Consider the following 27712-nt stretch of genomic DNA (forward strand, 5'->3'; position numbering starts at 1 on the left):
CAAAAGCCCATGGAATAGTGTGTGACACTTTGTGTTGTAATCATAATTCACATCTTTAATAGTGTCATTTTCTCAACACTGGCTCAGTCATTAATGACCTATGTCACTGAATTGTCTTTGGGTTTTAAATCTTTGATGATGTAAAGTGATTTGGATTCTTTATGACCTTGACTTTAAGAGGCGATGTGTCAGTCTGTACTAGATACTACAGATAGTAACCCATTAATATATTTTCCTTCCTTGATTTTATTAGAATTTTTGTGCTTGCAGGTAATATGTTAAAACATTTTTAAATATTTAAATACTATTTGTCTATGGATAGTTGTAGAGCAGTCTCCTGAAGCAGTTGGTTTTAATTTTTAGAAAAATCTAAAAAACAGTTTTTAGAAAATAAATTAACATTTGCTTTACTGTTGGTAGTAGGCTTCTTGTGTACCCCAGGAAAGGTAGGAGGGCTTGAATTTGCCTGCAGTCCTTCGCAGTGAGGCTGGGTCTCCTTTTGTGTGTTCAGCCTGAGTCAGTTCCCATCTGGGGTCTTTCCCGTCCTGCTGCTTGTTACTTCCTGCCCTGTAGGACTTGATTTTCTTCTCTCCCCATAGAATCCTCTAACTCCTGTCCTTGCTTCCTCCTCTCTTGTGGTTCTGAGCATTCCAGAGCTGTGCCTTTTCATTTTCTGTATCATTCATCTCTCTCCAGATACGTTGTGGACAGAGCCGGGTTCTTCTTCACATTTATAGGATTGTGCAGATCCTATACTTAAGTGCAAGGTGGTCATAATTAAAGCCACATAGCACATACAGATTTTTTATAGAGATGCCCTCTTTATTCCCGAGCACTCATGACTGCATGCAGTGAGTGTTTCCTCAAGGTACTTTTTCTACATTTTATCCAACCCAATGATTTCTCCTCATTTAAGAGATGTTTTTCATCCTGCAGGATAACCCACCAGATTTGCTAAAACATTTTCTAAAACACACTGTTTTGCTTTAGATAGACTGATCATTTTCTTTGGTGACTGGATCAGTTATTATACTATATTGCATTTGTATTTCACACATGAATATAGACGTTGCAGGATAAAGAGGTTAGTAGTGAAACATTGATGTTTTCACTTTTTAGCCTTAGTATTCCTTAGAAGAGTGGTCTGCTCCTGTGTGGTCCTTATGGGAAGTTTTGCCTTTCTCTGTATCTGGAGTTGCTGCCTCCCAGATGATTTTCCTGCCTTGCAGAAAACAGATTGTCTGCTGCCTTTCCTTGTGTTTCTGTGTCAGCAGTCATGTCTTTCCTGTGTTCCTCGTGTCACGTGGCACCTGACTGTTACTAGCAGGCAGCTTTCCCTCTGAGTTTTTATTTTATTTTATTTTATTTTATTTTATTTTATTTTATTTTATTTTATTTTATATTTTATTTTATTTTATTTTATTTTATTTTATTTTATTTTATTTTATTTTATTTTATTTTATTTTATTTTATTTTAAGATTTTATTTATTCATGAGAGACACACAGAGAGAGGCAGACACAGGCAGAGGGAGGAGTAGGCTCCCTGCAGGGAACCCAATGTGGGACTCAATCCCAGGACCTTGGGATCATGACCTGAGCCGAAAGCAGACACTTGACTACTTGAGCCACCAGCTGCCCCTTTCCTTCTGAATCTTAGCAAGGTTGTGTGGGATTTTTTTTTCCCTGGGCGGGCCTCTCCCCCTATGTACATGGCTCGTAACTCTTTAGTGACTTAGACCTTGAGAGAAACTTTCAAAAACATTGAACCTAATTTCATAGAATTTCTGTATATTCACACAATATCCATTTTAAAAATTGCAGAACTGTAAGACAAGTACAGTTAGAGTGAATACACTCTGTCACAAGCAAAGCTGCCTCTTGATGAGCACACTGGCCAGCTGCGGGGGCACAGCATGGAGTAGCTTTTGGGTGCTAATGATAGGTTGTCCCTTTGGGCATTGCAAGTCAGAAAAGGGGGCTTTCCCCAGCATATTTTTGGGTTCTCCTCTTACTGCAGATTTTTTTTTACTTTTTGCAGTTACTGTCTCTCACTACTTTGACAAATCTCCACGATGCTAGTGGAGAGGTGATAGGCATAGCTTGTTGTGACAATACAGAGAATGAGTTCTGTTGGGGGTGGGGGCAGGAAAAACTTTGAAGATGATGTGACACTTGTGTCTAAAATTTGAGGGACAGCTAATTATAAGGCAGAAGGTATTTGGGAAGAGAAAATGTGCAGATGGGTGGAGGGAAAGGCAAGTGCAGGGGTGTGGACATATCTCGACAAGTATGGCTAAGTTGTTACTGTGGTGTTGGGGGTTTGGACTGGTTTGAACACTGATGTGCCCCAAGCACTAGGATCCTGGAATGGTGTCTTGGCATGCATTCCATGCTTCAAAAGTATTTGAAGGAAAGAAAGGATATTAAAGAGAGTGGACGTTGTCTGCTGTGTTAGGAAGCCAGAATCTATCCTGAAAGGAATCTTTGGAATGTCTTAACCCGAAGATTGACATGATCAGATTTGACTTAGAAAAATATCCCTAATATCCCATCCCCGGCAGCCGGGGTGGCTCAGCGGTTTAGCGTTGCCTTCAGTCCAGGGCGTGATCCTGGAGACCTGGGATCAAGTCCCACGTCAGGCTCCCTGGATGGAGCCTGCTTCTCCCTCTGCCTGTGTCTCTGCCTCTCTCTCTCTTTCTGTGTGTGTGTCTCTCATGAGTAAATAAATAAAATCTTTTAAAAAAGAGTCTGTTTTTTATTTTTTTATTTTATTTTTTTTTAAGAGTCTGTTTTTAAAAAAAAAAAAAATCCCTCCAGAAGCATTGGAGGGGAGAATAGAGGAAGATTGGAGTCAGAAATACCAGTTAGATTGCTGAAATAATCCAGTTAAAAACTAGGGAGGGCCCAGAGCTTCTGAGCACTGTGAAGTAAAGGGAATGAATGAATTTATGAAGGTGTGAGGAAGTAGAATTGGCAGGCTGTGGTGATTTAGTTGAGGGCCTGGGCAGATGAGGGTAGGGAAGGTTCTGGAGTGATCCGTGGGTTTGCAGGGTGCCTGGATCTTGAAGTGGGGAACTGAGCAAAAAAAGACTCTATTTGTGATTCTGTAGTGCTTACCACCACCATACAGGACATGCTTTTTTATTGTTTTCTTCCTATTTGGGAAAAATACATGTTTATTATTCCAGTTGGGGTACATTATCTTTTATAACTGAGATGACCTAGTTCCCTATGACTCTGTGTACCAGGAGTTGTGCACAGTAGGTGTGAGCAATATTTGTGGAATTGAGTTAAAATCTAACATTTATACTCTAAGACTCTTCAAAAATGTTATAAAAGTGCAGGCTTGAGAAAAAAAAATTGACATCAGAGCATAAGACAGAAATCCTATCTTTAAAATTTCCAGCTTTCTTGTGTAATGTTATTTTAATATTTTATCTTCTGAATTACATCTTTGTTCATGGAATGACTCTGACTCTGTATCACAACAGACAAAATGCAAATTCTCCTTCTGTAAGTGGTTGGTAGTATAGTAGAGGTTGTCGTATAGACCTGGGTAGTTTACTGCAGGTTAGGCTCTGTGTTGTGATCAGTCCTCAAAATTAGTATCCGGAAGTTGAGCTATAATCAACTATGTATACCAACAGTATTTGATCATAAAATGAAACTCATTTACTGCTCGATCTTCACAAAACGATAGTTTAGTAATTTACTAATTTAATCTTGTGTGTAGTTCCTTTACTGACTCAGAATGTTGAAGACTCTGACTAGCTGTTTATTTTTGAGGCTTATTATAATGCAGATAGAAGGCTGTTAGGAGGATCCTAACATTTTTGTCTCTGCTGTGCTTGTTAGATCTTCATTTTCTTAAAAATCTTTTGTTTCTTTTTGACTCTTTAGTAGCTGTGATGCTTAAATCTTGCCTGCCTTCCATTTGACTTTTCCCTGAAAACCTGCGCATATGTATATAATTTCAGCAATTTGGAAATTCACCCTTTGACTTTTTTAGCTCAAAATCCTAGAGAAAGCTGGAAATTGTTATCAGAAGAACCTGTGGGCTGTTTCTCTGCTTGCTCTATTGCTTGCGCACCCCGGCGTTCAGGAAGCTCTCTTGTGCCTGAGGCCAGTCTTACTTGAAGTATTTCACTGGACCAGGGAGAGATGGAAAAATGGCCTCTGTAGAGAAGGCTAGTTATGTTTACGTTGTTACATGATACGATTTTTATTTTGAGATATATTTTTTAAATCTTTTTTTTAAATTTTTATTTATTTATGATAGAGAGAGAGAGAGAGAGGCAGAGACATAGGCAGAGGGAGAAGCAGGCTCCATGCACCGGGAGCTTGACGTGGAATTCGATCCTGGGTCTCCAGGATCGCGCCCTGGGCCAAAGGCAGGCACTAAACCGCTGCGCCACCCAGGGATCCCTATTTTGAGATATTTAAGTTCCCAAGTATCCTCATTTTAGTAAGTTGTTGTGGTGTTTCCTCCCTCCACCCTTCCTCCCTGGCAAGTAGACCAAAATCTTGTCGACCAATTTCATATTGATTCATGCAGCTTATGTTTGAAGTCTGTGGGTTTATGAAATCCCAAACTGAGTGCTACTGGCCTGTTTTATGCACACCTATAATCAGAGTTGGTATATATGTGGTTTTCTTACATCAACCACCAGTTCTGTTTTCCAGTACCAACTAGGTGTGCAGTTCATTTCATTTCTGACACTCTCTGGCATTAGTGTAGATGCCACAGATTAAGGGCTCAGTCCCTTGGGACTGACTCCAGTTCAGGAACCAGCTGACAACAGGGGAACTCAGGCTACTCACATTTGATGCTTCCCACCGCCTCCCTTCAGATTCAGTAATTTGCTAGAGCAACTCCTAGAACTCAGTAAACTGCTTTGCTTACTATTAGTATTTTTGTTTGTTTTCAGTAAAGGATATAATTTAGGAACAGCCAGGTGAAAAATATGTGTAGTGCAAAGAATGGGGCAAGCTCAGAGCTTCCATGCCCTCTACTGGCTTGCCACCCTGCCAGCCCTGAGGTGTGAGCTCATTGGGGTGTTTTATGGAGGGTTCATTATGTAGGCATGATGGAGGACATTATTGCCCATTGCTGTGTAAACCTTATTTCTGGGCCTTCTTTCCTCCCCAGAGGTGGGGGGTAGGGTGGAACCGAAAATTTTAACCTTCTAATAGAGCATGGCCTGGTATTTCTGACAGCTAGCTCCCATTTTGAAGCATAGAGCCATTCATTAGCACACCAACAACACCCTCACTGCCCAGATAAGTCCAGGGGTTTTAGGAGCTCTAGTGCCTGGAGCTGGGGCAAAGACCAAGTAATTTTTATTACAACACAGTTGTCTAGTAAAGAGAGGTTCTCCCATACTGTGGAATGGAATTGGAAGGAATTGTTTTGCATTTGTCACTGAGAATCCCAGTGGGCAGTGCTGTCCTGTCTTGCCTGGGCCTTACCGTGACTTTGCGTGCTCTGTGGCATTTAGGACAACAGAGTTGCTTGGGAAAAACCTGTCCCTCACAGCTTGCCACACAGACATGTTATTTTTCTTCTCTTTAATCCTAGCTTCTCTTTGTGCTTTTTGGCTATATTTAGAGCTGGATTTGTATTTTTAGCATCTCATTTTGAAGATTTCTTTTCATCTTCCTTAGAAAACTAGTCAACTAATTTTGCATTTTTGTCCTCTCTTGGCTTCGTGGATAGGTCCATTTGTCTTTGCTTCTGTGGTTATAAGTTTCCCAGGAAAATGGAAGTGACCAGACATTGATTGCTAAGTAATTTGCATAGATCTTGATTAATCAAGGGTTAACGATCTTGAGTTAACTCTGCTTCATTGTTTGGAATGTCTCCAGTAGCCCACTCGAGCAGTGGGGGAGAAAAATGGAGGAAGAAGTGGGGACACTGTATCTAGCTCTCTTGGTTTTAGATTTCCTATACATATTAAAAATTTCTGTATATTTTAAAAAGGTTTATTTTCGTTTTGTTTTAGTCATGGAATGACTTAATTTACAGCAAGGGGTTTATTGCTGTGGCTTCTATGATCCCACTGGGACTTCTGGAGGAGAAGTGGTATTTTGAATCTTAGGAAACATGTCCAAAAATACTAATTTTTTTTGAAAATGGAAAATACTGTTTTGTTATTGGTGACTAGTAGATTTCTTTCTTGGATTATATATGTGAGGGGCACTTTGCCATAGCTTGTATCACACAATCTTTGTGTGGGGTCCTGTAAATGCTGTCACTTCACAACTGTTTCTGTTGTGAATGATGAAGAGATTTTAACTTCTGTGCTGACAAATGCTCTCTTTAATCAGGCGTTTAGAAATAATTCAAGCTTTTGTCATTAACTTGTTATATCCAGAGCTAGTTTACCAAGAAATTGCAGTGCAACATAAAAATTTAGACAAGTATCATTCTATTTCAGTGTTTGTGCTACACAGATATTGTTATGAGTTTTTGTAGTTTCTCTGATGGAAAATTAGAAATAATGATTTACCTCGCTGTTCTGAAGCGACCTTTGTTGTCCAGTGCTTGGGACTCCTGTGGGTCTGCCCTGATATTCTGTCGCCAAGTCACATGACAAGAGCAAATCACAGGCTGTCGAGAGATGGGGCAGAGCATAAGAGGGGAGGGTCTGAAAGTGACTTTTTGAGTATATTGGCCAAGATCCCACATGATTAACTGTTGAAAATCTTTGAGGCAGAAATTGGTAGATGAGCAGTGCTTTTGTTAAGAATGAGATTGGATGAGCTGCGCAGGGGCATCTCCATTAACTTCTGCTTTAAACATCAGATTGGTCTTTGATGTGTAGATTGAGTTATATTTGTTGGGTCATTATAACGAATCTGTTTTCTTCTGTTGCTTGCTCTTGGTATTTGATTCTTTCAAAAATAAGCTATGGTATGAAGTAATAAAATTCAGATCAATCTCCCCCCCCCGTGATAGTATAGAATATTTAAAAGATGATCCTACTACTTAATATGAAATTAAGATCATTTCTACATTTTATTTATTCCTGTATCTCAGTCTTACTTGATAACAATTTAAACAAAGCTGAGATTTAAAGATTCTATCATAGAAATTAGTCTTTTCTTTAATATTTGTCTAGGAAGGTTAGAATTTAAAATCTAGAAAATTCTTTAGAAATTATCTCGTTTTTATTTTCTGATTTTTAAATGAAGAAATTTATTTTTTTATTTTTTAAAGATTTTATCTATTTATTCATGAGAGAGAGAGAGAGGCAGAGACACAGGCAGAGAGAGAAGCAGTCTCCATGCAGGGAGCTCAATGTGGGACTTGACCCCCGGTCTCCAGGATCACACCCTGGGCCACAGGTGGTGCTAAACCACTGGGCCACCGGAGCTGCCCTCATTTTTAAGTGAAGAAATTTAGTATATAGGATGTTGTCTTGCCCAAGTGGAATCAGGGACTTAATCACATTGCCATTCTTTGATTGATAGTGGCCACTCCATATTTCAAGGTACAGATAGAGCTTATCAGAATTTGTTTTGTAAACCTTGAAGCAAGCCTGATGATAAAAATAATCTTGCCAGTAGAGTAAGTAATCCCAGCTCACCAGTATTATAAACATATATACAGTTGAATAAATGATGGTTAATTTATACTTGAAGTTCTGTTCAGTTTCATGAGCATATAGATACTCCGTGTATTCGATTAGAAAACATTTCTTGTGTTGCTTATCTAAATGCTCTTCACGAGTCCTGACCTCCCCTGGTCCCTCATTATGTTTCATTTTTTTTGGTCTCTTCTCCCCATTAGACTCTACGCATAAAGACAGGAAGCTTCTTTCTTGTTCACTGTTGTTCTGACAGCCAGTAAAGCACTGATTGTTGGCTAACTCTGGTTCGTATAACTGTATGGGAAACTTAGCATATTTTAAATATCTCAAGTTTGCCTATTTTGTTTTTTACAGCGAACAGAGTATCTGTCAGGCAAGAGCTGCTGTGATGGTTTATGATGATGCCAACAAGAAGTGGGTGCCAGCTGGTGGCTCAACTGGGTTCAGCAGAGTTCATATATATCACCATACAGGCAACAACACGTTCCGAGTGGTGGGCAGGAAGATTCAGGACCATCAGGTAAGGATCTATTAAATTCTTACTGAAAGTTGTCTAGAATTACAGAAGGACTTGTAAAATAGTGCATTGAAGTAGTGCTTTGCAAGTGCAGTCAGCATATTCTGTGTGGCAGAGCTGGGTAGAGGTACGCCTTCCCACCCTTTCCCCCTTTTAGGAGGCTTGAATTTGGGTGGGGATTTAGAGCTAATTGCACAAAAATATAAATACGACTTTAAATTATGAACATGCATTAGGTCTTTTGACCTTCCAGTTAACTAGATTTAGGAATCTAAAGTAAATTTAGGACAAACAAAAATGTGAAATACTACGTAAGTAGCAGATTGAATGTTTAAGGAATTTATTTCCAGCCAATGGTGTGGGGCTCAAAGAAGGAGTTGAAAGTGTAAATGGTGGTGGGAGGGGAGGGTGGTGGGGGCGCCTGGGTGGCTCAGTTTGTGAAGCCTTTGCCTTCTGCTCAGGTCATGATCCCAGGGTTCTGGGATTGAGCCCTATGTTGAAGTCCCTCCTGGTCTGGGAGTCTACTTCTCCCTCTCCCCTGCTTATACTCTGTTTCACTCTCTCTTTCTCTCTCTCAAATAAATAAAATATTTTAAAAAATAATAGTTTCACAAAAATATTTTTTCACAAAAATATTTTTTAAAAAAATATTTTCTCATAAAAATTTTTTTTAAAAAAATATTTTCTCACAAAAAAATTTTTTTTTAAAAAATATTTTACTTGAGAGAGAGCATGAGCATCAATAGGGGGAAGGGGCAGAGGGAGCAGCAGACTCCCCTCTGAGCAGGGTGCCCGATATGGGGCACGATCCCAGGACCCCGAGATTATGACCTGAACCAAAGGCAGCACTCTCATGTCCCATAAAACGAGTTTAGTAACATTTTCCTCCTCTTTTCTAACATTCTGTTGCTGAACAATTGAAAAACTGAATGTGGCTCTTTGGTCTTTGCTTGACCTTTTCAGACTTTTTGCCAAGCAGGGATATAGATCCACTTTAAAATGGGGCTTATAATTTTCCAGTAATAACTTGTGGCTCCCACCCCAACATGTAGAAACACCACATGACAAGCCATCATTTTTTAAATTGTAAAATACATACAACATAAGACTGCCCATTTTACCCATGTTTAAGTGTACAGTTCAGTGGCATGAAGTACACTCACATTGGTGTGCAACTGTCACCACTATTCATCTCCAGGATGTTTTCATCCTCCTACACAGACATTCTAAACTCATTAAATACTAAGTCTCTGTTTCCTCTTCCTTGGTCCTTGAGAATCTCCATTCTTTTTTTTTTTTTTTTATTACGATTTTATTTACTAATTCATGAGATACATAGAGAGGCAGAGACATAGGCAGAGGGAGAAGCAGACTCCCTGGGGGGAGCCTGATGTGGTACCCTATCCCAGGACCCTGGGATCATGACCTGAGCCAAAGGCAGACACTCAATCACTGAGCCACCTAGGTGCTCCCCGTCACCTTTTTAAATGAATTTGATTATTGAGGTATTTCATATAAGTGGAGTCAGACAATATTTATCAAGTTTGTCTCTGGCATAATGTCTTTAAGAGGTTATCGTATTTTAAAAAGAATTCCAAATTAGGGTATTGGTGGATAAGGTAATATAGACAGCTGTTCCCTGGGAACTAACACGATTGAACAGAATAGTAAGAAGAAGAAAGTGTTTGGAGCGCTTACATGACAAGAGTTACAGGTCCATGATCTGAAAGAAAAGAGAACCACAGAAGTGAGCCCAGCTTCAGACCTCTGTTTACCTAGAGGCACACCCCAGTTTTGAAAGAGGGGACTGAGCAGAGCTTTTGGCAGACTCCTGGGACTAGCAAAACAAGAACTAAGAGTTAGGGTCTGCTAATAAGGGAGGGTTTTCTTGGCCATCCCCAGGCTGTCCTTTGGGAAACCCAAAGCCCCATCCCCTGGGAAGAGGTTTGCCTTAGACCAAGGCTAGTCTTTACGGGAACTGACATCCAGCCTTTAATCACTTCATTCACTCTTAGATTAAGTTGATTTCAGAATGTTAATTTCCCTAGCTGCTTGCCAGAAGCAAATGTGAATCTTCTTTGGAAAAATAAAACATCATTGTAGGCTTCACAATTTCCATACAGTTGTCCACATATATAGCATCTGACAGGAAATAAAAATCAATAGGCCCATGAGGAGGCAAGAGGAGCGGTAACAGAACAGACCCACAGGGAATTCAGAATTAACTTTAGAATAACTATGCTTGATATATTCAAGGAAATAACACAGGTTGAGAATTTCAGCAGAGAATGGAAACTTGGAAAAAGAACCACATGGAAATTTCAGAATTGAAGACTAAGTGCTCCATTACCAGTTTGGTGGTAGGTTTTATAGCAAACTAGGAACAGCTAAAGAGAAGCAGTAAATGGAATGCAGGGGAGAAGAAAATATTCAGGGGCGCCTGGGTGGGTGTCATTTGGTTAAGGATCTGATTTTGATTTCCCCTCAGATCATGATCTTAGAATCGTGAGATTGAGCCCTGTGTCACGCTCCACTCTGAGTTGGAGTCTGCTTGAGAGTCTCTCTCAAAAGAAAGTATTCAGATTGAAGCTAAGATATTCTAAGACAGAAAAATATGGACGTATAAAAAACAAAGGGAAACAATTCCAGAAGGTATATGCACCCCTACATTTATTGCAACAATATTTACAATAGACAAACTGTGGAAGTGAACCAAGTGTTTGCTGATAAACAAGTGAATAAAGATGTGGTGTGTGTACACAATAGAATATTACTCAGCCATAATAATGAAACCTTGCCATCTGCAACAACACTAGATGGATCCGAAGGATATAATACTAAACGAAATAAAAGACAAATACCATATGATTTCATTTAACATGTGGAATCTAAACAAACCAGAAAACAGAAATAGACTCCTAAATCCAGAGAATAAATTGCCAGAGGGAAGGGGTGGAGGGGTGAAAGAGGTGAAGGGAATTAAGAGAAAGACATAGGGAGGGATGCCGGGGTAGCTCAGTGGTTGTGCTCTGCCTTCAGCTCAGGGCATGATCCTGGAATCCTGGGATCAAGTCCCACATTGGGCTCCCTTCATGGAGCCTGCTTCTCTGTCTGCCTGTGTCTGCCTCTCTCTCTGTGTCGCTCATGAATAAATAAATAAAATCTAAAAAAAAAAAAAGAGAGAGACATAGGGAAAGTATAATGTACATGTGTACTTGGAGGTCTAGAGGAAAGGAAGAAAGAAAGGAAGAAGGAAAACTGAGGAGGCAATGAAACAGCTCAGAAATGCTGAAAACCTTAAGTGGGATAAACACAGAGAAAGCCATATAGAAACCCATCATACAAAGTCACTGCCCATTAAACGGAGCTAGAGACCCTCAAGCAGCCAGGGAAGACAGGACGACTTGAAGATGCTACAGTGGATGGTCAGCCAACTTCCAACTTCTCCATAGAAACAGCAAAAGCTAAGAAGGAGTGGGCTTGAAAGAAAACGAGTGACCATACAGAATAAAAATCCTCTTCAAAAATGAAGGTGAATTAAAGGCATTTTCTGAGAAAAATGGAGAGAATTCATCACAAGGAGATGTACATTGAAAGAAATTGAAATTCTGAAATGTGTCCCTCAGAATCAGAAATGATCCTAGCAGAAGTTTGGAGGGGGTGGAAGGAATAAAGAGCAACAGGTGTAAATGTGGGCAAATCCTAAATGATCATCTGTCATAGAAAAGTGACAGTGAGGTACTGATACCTGTTGTATTCTCTAGGCCATCGAAAGCATGTACAACGAGCTAGCTAGTAGGAGGGGAATAAGAATACACTCTAAAAGAAGGTGAGATGGATTTAGACCTGAATTTTATATAATTTACATGAAACATAATAAATGGACTCAACCCTCCAGTGAAAAGCAGACACAGGCTGATTGTGTAAGTCATGCAGAATTAATATGAAACTGTAGCTATGCACAAAGGATGGAGGGCAGCCACAGCAGTAGTGAAGACCACCAGAGTAAGGAGGACATACTCCAAGGCTCAGGATAAAGCTGCAGCAATTAAGATGCTGTGATGTTGGGTCAGACCTAGGCATATTGATGAATAGAACAAAACCAAACCATTTAAACACTTGATTTATGAAAAAAAGTAAGCCTGCAGCACAGTTGATAGTGCTGGATTGATTGGATGGCCATATTGGAAGAAAAAGGAAGCTTGAACCTTGTTTCACACCAAAGGCAAGCTTTCCATGTGGATTGGAGATGTAACTGTGAAAGTAAAACAGTAAAGCTCCTAAAATAACGTGGGATAATATTTTCATGGTCTTGGAATTGAGAAGCTCTTCTTTGACAAGTTACTAAAAGCATTAACTGAAAAGAAAAGATTGCTGCTTTGGACTGAATAAAAGTTGAGAACTTGTATTCATCAGAAGATCCCATTCAGGGAGTGAAAAGGTGGGCTGCACCCGGGGAGAAGGTATTTCCAGCCCGGATAACCAGCAGTGGGGTCCTGTCTGGAATATATAAAGGACTTTTCCAGATCAGTAGAGAAAAGTTGGGCAAGAGATTTGATTTAAGCACCTATTTGTAAAAGAAGGTATCCACATAGCCATTAAAACACGAAAAGGGACTAAACCTCATTAGTAATCAAGGATACATGGAGCGGAACCACAGTGGTATATTCATACCTATCAGGAGTGTTCAAATAAAGGCCGACGATTCCAGTCATAATGTTGCATGGTACGTACAAGTAGGAGAGCTGTTGTATGCTGCCATGGGAGTGAAAATTGACAGAACCAATTTGGAAAGCTACTTGGAGTTTTCTGCTAAAGTCAAGTATGTCTTTGGCCCGTGACAACTCCACTTGTGGGTGTATGACCAACAGAGTGGGTGCCCATGTGTAGCAGAAGACATTTAGTAGGATGTTCACAGCATCACTATTTTTAATAGCCCCAAACTGCAAGTAATCCAAATGTTCATTAATAGGAGGATGGGTAAATAAGTGTGATTACTATGATGGAATACCACAGAGCACTGAAAAAGAATCAACCACAGCTGTGTGTGGTGAATAGCTGACTCCCATAAACCGTTGTGAAGGATAGAGTGGGCATGTCACAGTATGTACTGTGTAACTCTGCTTTACATAAAATTTGGAGACCCGCAGAACTAATCTGTGATGCTAGAACTGTAGCTAGTACCTTTGGGGAGGCAGAGGACTTATGGAGGAAGTTTCTGGTGTTGACATTCTTATTTCTTGATCAGGATTTGGCTACGTGGGACTGTTCACTGTTTATGTTTTATATGCTTTCTGAATTAATATTTTGATAAGCATGTTAAGAGATATTTAATGAGGGTTTAGATTTTTAATGAGGGTATAGATTTCTGGTTACGGCCAGATCTTTGTAACATCAGACACCTTACCTTCCATCATCAGACTGTTATTTCTGCTGACTGACTTGACCGACTTTACCCAAGAGAATGATTTTTAACTTTTTTTTTTTTTTGGCCAAGATCTGGGAGGAACAGGTTTGAGTACATCCTATCAGGATTTGTTGGTTCTGCCAAGTATTAGGTTGACTTTGTGAGGAATCACTGTCTTTCAGGTGGTGATAAATTGCGCCATCCCTAAGGGGTTGAAGTACAATCAGGCTACACAGACCTTCCACCAGTGGCGAGATGCCAGACAGGTGTACGGCCTCAACTTTGGCAGCAAGGAGGATGCCAATGTCTTCGCAAGTGCCATGATGCATGCCTTAGAGGTGTTGAATTCACAGGAAACAGGTACGGTATCTTGGTTTACTTGTTTCCTCCAACTCAAGTGCCCTGTGTATGTGTATGTGAAATAATATTTGAAGTAATTCTTAAATTTCTGTTGTTTCCCTCAGAAGTGTGAACTTTGGTTTGTTGATGATAGACATACAGTTTAGAAGGATAATCTTACAAGATTGGTTAGTCAGTTTTTAACCTCCTTTGAAGATGGTTATGATCCTCCTACTCTAGAACCTCAGCTTTGATTGCATGGATGTGAACCTCAGAGAATATGCAGTGGATAGAAATTGTGTATTTATCGTCATCTCACCTTTATATGAAGAAACACATGCTTTCCGAAATATGTTTTTTAAGTCACTACCAAGCCCATGAACTTCATGTAGGACTGGGTTTCCTTCATCCTTGCACAGAAGAGACCTTGATTCTGAAAGTTGTTTAAAGATTTTAGGAGTGCCCTCAGGTGGTATGCGCCATGAATTGCATCCCTTCTGATACTGCGTGGTAGTGAAAAAGAGAAGTGGAAATAATGTACTGTTTAAAAACCCAGGGTTTAAAATTGTGTATGTCTCAGAGATGAACTGTGATTTAGCTTTGGTTCACAAAATCGAAAATGAAATATACCGATGTGTGGTTATCTCTTTGGGGAGATAGATTTTATATCCTAAAAATAAGTGTTATATGTAAAACAATGTAAATACGATTATTTTTGCCTTTGTTGTGTACTTAGTAGTGATGTTGATGATATAAATGTGCCAGAAGCAAAATTTATTTATGTATCTTAAGAGGAGAGACAGATTAATTTTTGATACTTTGTTGAAGGTATAGAGTTTCAAAGCTTGTTATAGATACGTCAAGTTTTATTTATACCATGACTTATTCTAAGAAGCATTGAAGCATCTAGCCCATAGTTTAATCTATTTCAGATAGAAATTTCAGAGCAAGACAACATTTTGGAATCTTGCCAAAACCACCTTTTTATGCCTGTAAGATGATTGATAGGAGGTCTTTTGAGGAAATTAAGATTTTTTATAAATAATTGGGACATAGCTCTTACATCTTATCTGTTTTGAGAAGATAAACCTCTGGAGCTTCAGTAAGTCCAGAACATAGCACAGGAAAGCCCTTGGGTGTGCATAGTCTTGGGTGTAGATTGAGTGCCCACGCATCGGTCTCTTGTCAGCCTTCTGCTGCAGGGATAGAATGTCCCCTCATTGTGGTCTCACTGTAGGGGAGAAACTAGGATTGTGGCTCTTATTCTGTAAAGAGGCCAGCTGCATAATGAATAATTAAAGTCCCAAAGTGTAGTGGGAATGTTTAGGACAGTGACATTTGGCTTCTGCATGTTTGAAGCAAAATAGCATTTTTATTTCTAAACCTTCAGAAGAGTGTCTGTGGATGTTAGAAACTAGACGATTGTTTTTCATCTTGCCATCTATTTGTTTTTAACCAAATGGAAAAGATTGTTGTATAAGTGTGGAGTCCTGTAGTTTGCTTTCAGAATGTAAACACTAATGTTTTCCCTTCTGATCTTTGTCTTTTGAAATTGATGAGTCTTAGTGTGGAGAGACTCAGTTACATTCTCTTATAATTTCCACATTCTAGGAAGTTTGGCAAATGGGAAAATTGCCCACCATCTCACTATAATTGTGAACATTTTGGTAAGGCAGACAAATTCAATAGATTCTTCTTAGATGATTGTGAAATTTTGTTCTGTTCAGGGTCACAACAAGCCTTTTGTGCCATGGGCCAAGGGGAGGAGGATAGTGGCAGAACAGGTGGGCCCATTGTAACCATCTCCCTGCACCATGGCCCTGCCACTTGGTTTTGTAGCAGTTTCATCAGAGAAAAGAAAGCATGTGGAATGGTTGATGTATTTAGATAATGACTTTCTTCATAATTAACTGTAGCTAGACTCTAATTTCTGATCTTTGATGGCACTAACTGGCTTGGAAATAGAGGCGCAGGAGGTGAAGAATCAGAAGAATCCAGAAGAGTGTCATTTTCTCTGTAGGTCTCCACAGTAGGATGGTTGTGTTCCCCACCCCAGGATCATTTAGTGGACCTGACTTGTCTGCTTAAACAAACCCAATAATGTCACCTCTCATCCTGAGCATGCCTTACCCTTCCACAGCTGTTTGCTTTGGGTTCACAGCCAGTTCCTTGCTGAAACCATCTATTGTCTTCCTGCCAAAACCACCTTGAAAAAAGTTCACTGGCATGTCCCCTCCCTAAGCAAACAATATACCCAGTAAACCTCTGATCAGAAGCCACAGAGACAAACATTTCTAAAGGTAAAGTGACTGCAGACAGTAGTCTTTCCTGCTGCTTAATGGTTTGCCATGTTTTAAAACTATTTTTCCATATTGAATACTTCTGTTCATTTTGTTATTTTTTAGCTATTAATATCAGTATTATTCACTGAATGTTGGTTTATTCTTCTGAGTGATTTTTAGGCTTTTTAAAGTTATGCACAGCCTTGTTCAAGCAAAATGTCCTATAGAACCTTAGTGCATTCAGACAAACCGTGGTGCCATTCTGATTTGTGGGAGGGTCAGGGCCCAGAGCCACTGAGGCACCATGCAGCTCTCCAGAGCAGGGGCTGAAGGTACCAGCCCATTCGTTTTGCCAAAACCCATAATTGCATGGTTCTCCTTTCCCCTCTCCTTTGTCCCTGAGTTCTCTAAGCCCTCCAAATATTTTTTTAATGGACAAAAAACCACTTTCTTTGGGGCTGTTCATACTGACCTTTATAAGGTACTCTGTGCATGTGAAATTTCCATCTCTTTTATGAAAAGGGAGGGTGGCAGGAATGTTTTCCTTTATTTTGTTTTTAACTTGGTGTGCAATTATCTAATATACTGGAAAGTACAGGAGGTGCTAAATACAGCGAGTTATATTTGGAATTTAAAAAACACAAATCACATGTTCTAACATTCTTAAAAAAAGAGTTGGGTTAGCCTTCCTTCTTTTATACCAAATGCTACAGTTTATCTCTTCCCTTTCCCTAAGGTTAGACTCAACTTAAACACTTACTTTCAGATGGTATTATCCAGACTGATATTTTTATTTCTGTGTTGTCAGGTATATTTATAGCAGGTTTGCAGGTAATAGTTGTGGATTACATAAAACATAAATAAAGTTAGTCCTTGTGATGATTAGTGGAGGTAAATTTGCACACTCTGTTTTTGTGAAAGGTTCAGGGCATTTGAAAATAGGAAATAATTTTTTAAATTCACTTTTTCCTGCATAGCCAGGAAGTATATTCTGCTTTTGTTCTTCTCAATCAAGATTAAGCGTACCTTTGCAGAAGAAAACCTTAAAGTATTATACCATTAACTAAGACTGCTTCTGCTTGATTTTATTTTATAGCTATTGAAGATGAGAACACAGAGATCTCATGTTTAAAAATTTTAGATTTTAAAAATAGTTTTATAGAGATTCCATTAATTTTTTTTTTTGCTGGAAACTTGATCTGATACACCTTTCATATGAGCATTTTTATATGAATTTTATCTCAGCATTTTAAAATCTTTTTGAGATGTGTTTTAGAATTAATTGGATTTTAGAAACCTCAAAAAGTTTCTAGAAATACCTTAAGGTAATAGAGACATTTATTTTTCAGCCCTGCAAATCGCAGGAGTCACGAGACCAATATTGTGGTTGTATCATAGATGTCATCAAGTGTGTTTTGAGCGTAGGTCCTGTGTCAGGCATGGGGAATAATGCTAACAGGATGAGGCCTGTCCCTTGCCCTCCGGGCTTTCGGCTACGGGAAACAAGATCAGCACATTAGGATATAATGTGTGAGATGCTATGAGTGGGGTCTGCACAAAGAAAACTCTGGGATCCCGGGGAGATTCGAAGAGCAGATGACGCTGGAGACATATCTTGGAGAAAGCGTGGGCCTTGGCAGCGATAGAAGAACATTCTAGATGGGATGGGAACCATTGGGAGACAACAGAGAGGCTGTGTTGTGGCCTGGGCATGAAAATTTACGGAGGAGGGAAATTCCAAGAGAAAAGGTGGGGAAAGTTGGGAAGAGCGTGGTATCCTGCTGAGGGCTGTGCATGGCCCTGTGCAGGGTCAGTGGGACACAGCCTGTGAAGGGTGCCAGGTACGCATTTATGTGACCAGGTACGTGCTTTAGGATGATCGTGATGGGCGGGTGAGCATGGGGCCCAGGCATGGCCAGGTTAGGGTGTGATCCCGTGGGGAAGATAGATGGTGCCCTGAAATGAAACAGTCACAGCAAGATGAGAAGCAGAGGAGGAGGTGACACTTTTACTTCCTGCTGCTGTACCCTTGAGGACATTGTTCTGGGCCTTCTATCCAGGTCCCCATTTTGTCCTTAAAGCCTATCTGAGGCAGAGGCAGAAATAATGTTTATTAGGTGCCTGCCATGTGCCAAGTCCTTGGCACGTGCATTACTAATTTTTTTTTTTTAAAGATTTTATTTATTCATGAGAGACACACAGAGAGAAGCAGAGACATCAGCAGAGGGAAAAGCAGGCTCCTCGAGGAGAACCCAATGCAGGACTTGATCCTGGGACCCTGGGATCACGCCCCGAGCCAAAGGCAGACACTGAACCACTGAGCCACCCAGGCGTCCAACTAAAGATCTTTACAACAACCCGGCAGAATTAGGGGGTATCTTCCTTCTCTTACAAGAGGGTCACGGGACCAGCCCTGGGGCGCATACCCAGACTGCTGCGTAAGATGGCATTTAGGATCTGTCGGTGGGCTGTGATGGACAGGCCAGGAAGGAGGCACAGGTGCTGTATGGTGATTACAGATGTGTCTGTCTGGGCCCCTGGTGAAATGACATTAACCAGAGAAGGAGAGGAGGGGGTGCGGTTCTGGGCCACAGGGGCATGCGTTTGGTTCTGGACGTGCTGCATTTGGAGCACTTTATTAATGCTCTCATAATATCCTATGAAATTGGACCTTGAAAGAATCCCAAAGGTCATCTTGGACAGTATTTTTCACTGAGTTTTTGTCAATCAACTTACTTTACTGAAGTAACCTTTTGAAACAGTGAGGTGTCCCCTGCTCTTCAGGATGCAGTGAGTGACAGGTTTGGGGTCAGGTGGGTGGGACAGTTTTTTTGTGGGTATGCTCACATAGTGCTTCACTTTTAAATTGGCCTCTCCCGTACTTTCCCCAACTTCTAAATTCACAGTTTTCACAGGAATGGGAGGTGGATCTACAGGAGCGGTGACCCCAGTTTCCAGTTACAAAACTTGGCACTTGAGTCTTACAGTGGGAGCCACAACTGGGGTTGGGTCTTCTGGCCCTCAGGCCGTTGCTTTGCTTTTTCAAATCAACATCTTCCAGGCACGTTTAAGACGCTTTTTTTTTTTAATTTTTTTTAATTTATTTATTTATGATAGAGAGAGAGAGAGAGAGAGAGAGAGAGAGAGAGAGAGAGAGAGAGAGAAGCAGGCTCCATGCACTGGGAGCCCGATATGGGATTCGATCCCGGGTCTCCAGGATCGCGCCCTGGGCCAAAGGCAGGCGCCAAACCGCTGCGCCACCCAGGGATCCCGTTTAAGACGCTTTTGAGGGAAATCACTTTAGGGTGAGAAAATAGGAAAGGGAGCTTTTATTTACTTTTTGTTTTATGTCTTTGAATAAAATTTCAAGGTCTTTCAAAGTGATTTAGTGGAAAACACTGTTGGAGCCAGAGGCTGACTGACCCTTCTTCTGGTGGCAGGGTGCCTTCTCTGAAGTGGTTTTCTTTGGATAATAGGTTAAGATATCATTACAGGAATTAAATGAGATGAAGACAGTATTTTAAACTATAAAATGTTATTTTTGAATGCTAATATTTATAAATACCTGGAAGATTCTGCTGTGTGGATTAACTGACTTTGAGGAATAAGAAGTGTAAGGAGACTGATTTTTCTCTAGCTTCTTCCTTGTCTTTGCTCCCTGGTGGAGACCTGTCTTGTTAGTTTTTTTTTCTCTTAGGAAATTAGTTATTTCATTCATCATATGGGTGCATCTAAATCCAGGAGGAAATTAGACTCCCATCTCATCCATCTCATCCTCAAAGGTTCTTCTCTTGGAGGGGAGATAAGACATACCCGTTGTCCCAAAAAGGGGAGGTCATTGCTGAGGTGTAGATAAAATCCTGCCTGAGGGGGAATGAGGTTTCTTTTCACTGGAGCAACTGGGCAGGTGTTGATGGGGTGGCTTTGTGAGTGGATTTTGAAAGGTGAATGAAATGTAGGCACAGGGAGAAGGGGAAGGAATGAACGGTGTTTGCTGAGCAGGGGCTGGTTTTGTCCTGGCAGGGAGAAAGTCAGAAGGTAGGTCTGATGAGGAAGGGCCTTTAAGAGCCACTGGTGACCGTTACAGTGTGAGTGTTCAAGCAGCTGGAATAATGGGAACAGAGCTGTACTTCAGAAAGCTGGCAGTAGTTTGAAAAGGGAGCTGCTGGAGGTGGGGGAATAAGTATGAAATTGCCTAGTGGAGACAGAAATCATGAGAATAGAGGGGAAAATTGAAGCGGGAAAGAGATTGTAGTGAGAGTCAGGTGAGCTTGCAGGAAGCCGATATTGTTCTAGTGCCTCGCCCCCTTAGGTGCTGTTTTCATTAAGGAAGAATTCTGGCTACTTCTTTTCCACAACAGTGGCAGACATCTGGGGAGAACACTGTGTCTGCAGCATCGTGCTGTGGTACGACTGTTAGGTAAAGACAGTCCTGAGATTGGGAGAAAAAGGTGAACATGAAAACATAGTTCAGCATGAAGTTGATTTTTATTGTGAACCTAAGTCTAGGTTTCAGAAAAAAAGGGTATATAGTCACAATATGGTCTTCAGGTAGCTTACAGTAGGGGCAAATTTCTTTTCAGACTTTAAAATGAAATTAGCAAATCTATTCAGCCCCAAGTTTAGTAAATTTTTTTTTAAAGATTGATTTATTTATTAGAGGGAGAGATCATGCACACGCACACATACAAGGGAAGGGGGGAGAAGCCAAGGGAGAGAGAGAGAGAGAGTCCCAAGCAGATGACTCCCTGCTGAGCTCAGAGCCTGACATGGGGCTCGATCCCTCAACCCCAATATCATGACCTGAGCCGAAACCAAGAGCAGGAAGCCCAACCAACTGAGCCACCCAGACGCCCCTCGCTTAGTAACGTATTGACAGTTTGCATGAGTGTTACATGCGAATGTCCTTTACTATAGGAGATGATTCCTTTCATATTAGAGCAGTGATTTTCAGTTTGTTACCCTACGAGACTCCTATAAAACAACTGAAGTTGTGAGATAATCTGGGTTTTAGAAAGCTAAAAGAACACTGTTGTATACCACACATCCCAGTGATAGGGTTGCTAAAACCACTAATTCCATATTAAGCTTTTTTGCTTGGAACTAAAATTTACCAGCTCTTTGTAGAGATACTTAATCTAAAACCGATGAGAAAGAAGTTCTGATTGACTTGTTGACATTTTAGGAATTTTTGGATCTTTTGTGATTTTGTGACTGTGCCAAGATACTGATAAGAAAAGTTTAAATAGTCCCAGTACCTGATTTGAAAACATGACCAGTTGCATATCTGATTTAATTAGTTGTGAAAGAAGGTTCTCTGGATGGGTTCCCTCCAAACATTTAGTCCCGGGGGTGGGGGTACTTGTTAAAGTAATAAAAGGGTTTCCAGCTGTGCAACAGGTCAGGCGCTGCTGAGATAGACTTCTGTTTCCTGTGCTCTGCCTGCTGTACCACCAGGCCTCAGTTTCTAACCTGTGTGTCCACATTTCTCAGCTGGGCTTCCTGGGGGGACTGAGTGCATCTGGAAAGTGATTTGGGTGATACATCTCTGTTCTCCTCAGGATGGAACATAGGCGCCCTTTCAGTGGGTGCACCAGAGGCACATTCCCTGGGAAGGCTGCCTCTCGTGGGTTCTGTCCCTTGGCCTTCCTTTTTGCCTCTGCTTTCTGGTCTCCCATTCACCTGCAGGAACTACCTTGAAGTTCTGGGACTAAAAGTGACTGGATTAGTGCAGATGATAAGTACTGAGGTATCACATCCTTCTTTCTCGATTGTTCAGTACAGCCCTGTCCTCCAGCATTTATAATGAGTAATAATTGGAATGACTCCTTATCTAGTTCTTGGTCACTAGGGGGACAGTTTGAATGAACGTTTACCTTGTAGCTACCACTCATTTGTAGATGCCCTCATCATCCCCTCACCATTGGGAGGGATTGATGTCATCCCTGGATTGGGGTCTCCACCTGATTTTTCTCCATATTCTCATTTTCTCTGGGCTAAACCATGTGTAGCATCAGAAATCTTGAGTTGAAAGCTCTAACTCAGGGTTTGAAAAATGTGCTCCAGGAAACCTTGAGGACCCTCTCCTAGACCGTTTCAGGAGGTCTGTAAGGCACTCTTTTTTCCTTCTTACACTTCAGCTGAAACAAGGTACTGCAGCATACTGAATGCAAAAGTAAATAAAACAAACCAGCTGTGTTCTAAGCCAAACATTAAAGAGATTTGTAAAAATATAAAACCTTGTTATCCTGGATACTATTTTTTATTTGGGAAATAATTTTTGTTTTGGAGAGTAATTATTACAATAATTTTTGTTATTTTTTAAAATGAATTACTAGAAATTAAAACTGCTGGATATTGTTTATTTAATACAGAAAATAACAGTAGCCATGATTCACCTAAACAAGAGCTGTTGAGGGTCTTTAATGATGTTGAAAAGTGTGAGGGGCCCATGACCAGGACCCTTGAGGATGACTGCCTTCATCGATCATCATGGAGACTGTTGACTAAGAAGAGAATTCCAGTGGCTTTTATCCTTTCCAGGCAGCCTAGCAAAGAACTCTTGTCTACTGGATAAGATTGTCTCCAGATGAGAATTGATGATTCCGTGTTTTCTATCTCCTTAGTGTAAGATTCTGTTTCTCTAAGATAAGCCCAGCTTTGCTTCTAACAGAGAAGCCTTTCTTCCAGTGTTCTTCTCTCCTTCCCAGCAAGAGGACTTCCTGGGGGCTGGGCATGGTGGAGGAGTAGACAGAGTACAGACATCATTCCTGTCCTGCTCATCCTGTCAGTGACAGGGAGCATGGAGGTCTGGTGGCCTTATTTCATGCTGCATTGATAAAAATTTCCCAGTGATGAGATTTGAAACCATCTTGTATCCAACACTGGTGACCACTGTTGCTGTTTTAGCTCTGCCTCTTAGAAGTTTGCATTCTTTTGGTTTCTCATTGGTACAGTTGTCACTTCTCTTGGGATTTTCACAATTATGTTCTAATAGATGAGTTATATATTCATACAATATGAGAATTATGATTCATAATAAATGAACTTTAAAATAGTTGCTTCTAGACTTTTAAGTTCCAGATCACTAGCTGTTTGAGGAAAGCTGCTTTTCAGTGTGGCTATAACTCAGGTCTTATACTGCATTGTTCATGGGCATGGCTTTAGTCTTAGGGGGCGGCCTTAGGAAATCTTGTCCTGCTCCAAGATCGGTGTGACTGAATGAGCAAAAGAGACAGATAAGATTTTTGTGATTAATCTACATGTCATGGTCTTAGAGAAGGTGACCTGAGCCTGAAGTTTGTTGTCAGACAGACACTATATTCTTCCTGCCTCTCATTCTTGTTTCTCTGCTTCTCTGGCAGTTGGGCATCTTGTAAGGTATTGTCTAATCCAGGTCTAGCTGGGGATGACATTTCTTAGCTTATTTTAAAGTTAGCTTAAAATTTAATTAATGGCGCTGCAGTGATCTGAGGATGGCATCCTTATTTGCATGTTTTACGGCATGAGAATAGTAATTTATATACAGTTACTTTACTTGTATTCCTGAATTTTAATCACTTTTTTGCCCATAAATGGGAGGAGCATTTGCTGGGTGTCGCATTCTGATACCTGTTTTTTTTTTCTTTTTAAGATTTTATTTATTTATGCATGAGAGACACACACACAGAGAGAGAGAGAGAGAGAGAGGCAGAGACACAGGCAGAGGGAGAAGCAGGCTCCATGCAGGGAGCCTGATGTGGGACTTGATCCCGGGACTCCAGGATCACACCCTGGGCCGAAGGTAGGTGCTAAACCACTGAGCCACCCGGGCTGCCCAAGCTACTATCTTCTGAAACTAAGTAGTTTCTCTTAGCTACTGTACACAGATGTGTTCTATCCCCCTGATACCTGTTTTGTAGGACCTTTCCATCTTTAATTAAGGATGTAGGGAGTAGGGAGAAGCTCTAATAGAGTGGAATCTATCTTGTTCTTCATTGATGATGAGAACCAGATTGCTGAAACTACTTCTTTGGTGAGACCAATCACAACATCACAGTGGCAGCCACATCTGCCCAGGCGTTCTTACAGCTGAATTGTGGAGATGCTTTTATTGGTCTGTAAATTGGTGTTTTGTGGGTTTGTGTGTGTTTGTATCCAGCAAAGAGCACATGTACAGTGGTGCCTTCCAGTGAACATTGGGCACTTCTATTTTTATGTTCTAGACAAGACAGAAAAATTCTTTTTTTTTTTTTTTAAGATTTTATTTATCCATGAGAGACAGAGAGAGGCAGAGACACAGGCAGAGGGAGAAGCAGGCTCCACTCAGGGAGCCCGATGTGGGACTCGATCCTGGGACCATGGGATCATGCCCTGAGCTAAGCCGAAGGCAGACGCTCAATTGCTGAGCCACCCAAACATCCCAAGACAGAAAAATTCTAATCAGTCTTTTGAAGATGGTATTAAACAGTGGTATCCTTGAAATCAGTATCATCTATATAAAGGATATTGTTTCCTTAATCCATAGAAAATTCCTAAGAGGTAGGTGGTCTCATAATCTAAAAAAAGAAAAGGGTACTGAATTATTTATAATCTTACTAAGGTGCTGTGTTACACTCTATGAAAGAAACAGAAGCAAGTAATTCAGAATCATGGACCTAGAGGGCCTACTGACTGGATACAGTAGACTGACATGGTCAGAAATGTCTGCAGGGCAGCGTGAACCTTACGAGTGGTACAGAGTGGCAGTTGTGAGGTGTAGTAAGCAAACAGTGTGCTGATCATGGGCAGACACTGGAAACAGTCCTTATAAGATAGACCTGCTATTTCTGCAGGCTTTTGCAATTTCTGAGAAAATGCACACCAGAAAACAAATGGCTGCTGTTTTCTGGAAATTTTCAGGGGCATTTGGTTATGACAGTGTTGTTCATGTAGGAAGAGATACATTTATAGTAAGGAGTTTCCTTTGCAAATAACATCCTGATCTTTACTGTGGTAATGCTGTACTAAACACAAATAGTTACTTTTTCTTACTCAGATTTAGAGTCACTAGTCTTCATATATGTAGGCCTCAGAATGATACATACCCAATTTGAGGATATTGACTGGATAAGTAACATTAATTCCTAGGAAGTGAGTTTCTCATCTCTTCTCTAAGTACTACTTAGGACAGACCATCTGTTGATTTTGCACTCCTGCTGTTGTGGGCACCACGTAGCCTTCTGGGAGCTTTCTGCTGTTTTTAGAACAAAGTGCAGAGTCCTTAACATGGCTCTTGGTTCTCTAGAGGCAGCCCCTTTTGATTCTGTATCAAGTAAACACTCTCCCTGCATCCAGGTCCTTGGCTTTCTGTTTCTTCTTTCACCACTGTGGGTGGGACTTAATGTTTTCTCAGAACACTTTAAACTCTTGATTTCTGGATTGTATAAATAAATTTGACAGAACCAAAGTTAGTGACAATGCTTGTCTTTACTAGCAGGTTCTCTTGGCATACAGATCAAGTTATTTAAAGTGTCTTGTCTGCTGAAGGCCAAAAGACACATACATACATTTTTAAAAAATGTAACCTACAGTCCTCCTAATTTGGACTAAGATGTGATCTATAAACAGCTCTTAAGTATATTTAATGCCTTAAGAGTAACTGATGGTATTTTTTCCGTGAATGGATTTGGAGTGTCTAGAACTCTGTCCTTACGAAGCCATGACTGTTTTACTATTCCAAAGGGGCACATACTGTTCTTTGGGGAAATCAGCTTGAATTACATCTCTTCACTTTTAAATAAACACTCTGCTTCAGTTGGGATAGTGTGGTTTTATTTTCGAGGATCGCATTCCACGCAAGCGCTAGGTGTTCAGGACTCTGATGGTTCTGCCTTGTCTGTTAGTGCAGTTTGTACTTCTCTTACTTGGTAAAGTGTGATCTAGAGCAACTTGTTAGGACTTCCATCAGTGTTTTCTTGTGCACTTCATCTTCCTGTGACCACCATAGTGACCGTCCCGGGTCCCTGCATGTGGCTTGTCAAGTGTTCACTTGCTTATGACAAGTTCAGGCTGAGCTTGTTAAGAGGATACACAGCCAGGTTGCCTTCTGAAGACACCCCTGGTTTCTGAAGTCATGCCTGCCTTCTGAGGGCTCTTGGTTGTAAGAACTGGGCCAGAACTTGGCTTCACCTGAATTTCTTCTCTCTGAGAAGTAGCTGTGGATGAGGCTGCTTTCTTGCTTTTTAAAGAATTAATTCTTTCCTGGGAGCTTGTGGGCTCCCAATCTTGCAGTGCATTAAAAATTTCAGATAGATTTTCTGAGTTCTTCTTTATATTATACTGAATTAGGCTTTACAGGACCCCCCCCCCTTCTCTGTCCAAATAAAGGTTAGTTTTTTAAATCTATTTATTTATTTATTTATTTATTTATTTATTTATTTATTTATTTATTTATTTATTTATTTTTAGTTTTTTTAATTTAAAAGCAATTTTATTTCCCTGACTTTTGTTGAAATATTTCTGGTCTTGTATACCTCTCCTTTTTAGTAAAATTATGTACAGATTCATTCATTCTCATATTTATGTTCATTTAGATGGATTGATATATGTAAAGATACTTAGATGACTGCTAGCACACCGTATGCCTTCAATAAGTTCTGTTTAATTGCATTGATTCTGAAAAAAAAACCTTTATTTTTCTAAATTTTAAAAAACATTTTAAAAATATTTTATTTATCCATGAGAGACACAGGAAGAGGGGCAGAGACGTGGGCAGAGGGAGAAGCAGGCTCACTGTGGGGACCCCTATGTGGGACTCGATCCCAGGACCCCAGGATCATGATCTGAGCCAAAGGCAAACACTCAACTACTAAGCCTCCCAAAAACCACTTTAGTTAAACAAATGTAATAATTACTCCGTGCCAAGCTGGAAATGCTGGTTGCTTGTAATAAGGTGATGAATATGGTACAGACGTGACCTCTGAGTATCTTCAAGTCCAGTGAGGCAGACCCCTAACTCTGAGTAGATAATATAAAGTAAGAACTTAGCAATCACATATTATGTTGGAAAGACCTTAGGCTCTAGTGGGTGGTGCTGGGTTTTATCATGTTTCCTTCTGGGTTCTTGCTGATACTGAGGTCCCCCCTCATTCTGTTTTTAAATAACAATTAGTTGCTGTTGCTGCTGCTTTTATATCTTACTTATAGAGGATGAGTAGTTAAAAGATTCAGATTTAACATGAAAAATGTCTAATGAAGAAAGTAGAATAATATAAACCTAAAGATTAAAATGCTAAAAATATAATTTAAAAGATGGTAAGTATTTAGTGTACAGTTTTCCTGAAAAAGAAGTACTTTATTGAGTAACGTTTACTGAGTATTAAGAATGGGAACCTGTGACACTAACTTTGTTTCCTTATTCTTTGTCTGAATAAATACACAATGCTTCATCACCGTCACAACCATCAAGTTTGAATTGGCAGCAGAGTTTATATATAGCCTACTAATCACTAATCATGAGACACTGTATTTAAAGAGTAGGGACATGGGGCGCCTGCATGACTCAGTTGGTGAAGCGTCTGCCATTGGCTCAGGTCATGATCTCAGGGTCCTGGG

The 27712-nt window shown here is 40.4% G+C and overlaps 1 protein-coding gene across 4 annotated transcripts in view; it reads left to right on the forward strand.

The window, feature by feature from the left end:
- Positions 1-27712, forward strand: part of ENAH (ENAH actin regulator) — a 140442-nt gene that overhangs the window by 61283 nt on the left and 51447 nt on the right. For all 4 annotated transcript variants that reach the window (XM_055323830.1, XM_055323832.1, XM_055323833.1 and 1 more), the window contains exons 2-3: positions 7948-8113; positions 13700-13877. In XM_055323830.1, the coding sequence (XP_055179805.1) occupies positions 7948-8113; positions 13700-13877 (344 nt within the window). The remainder of the gene's footprint in view (positions 1-7947; positions 8114-13699; positions 13878-27712) is intronic.

This window comes from Nyctereutes procyonoides, unplaced genomic scaffold, assembly GCF_905146905.1.
Source record: "Nyctereutes procyonoides isolate TBG_1078 unplaced genomic scaffold, NYPRO_anot_genome, whole genome shotgun sequence".
NCBI classification, from domain to species: domain Eukaryota; kingdom Metazoa; phylum Chordata; class Mammalia; order Carnivora; family Canidae; genus Nyctereutes; species Nyctereutes procyonoides.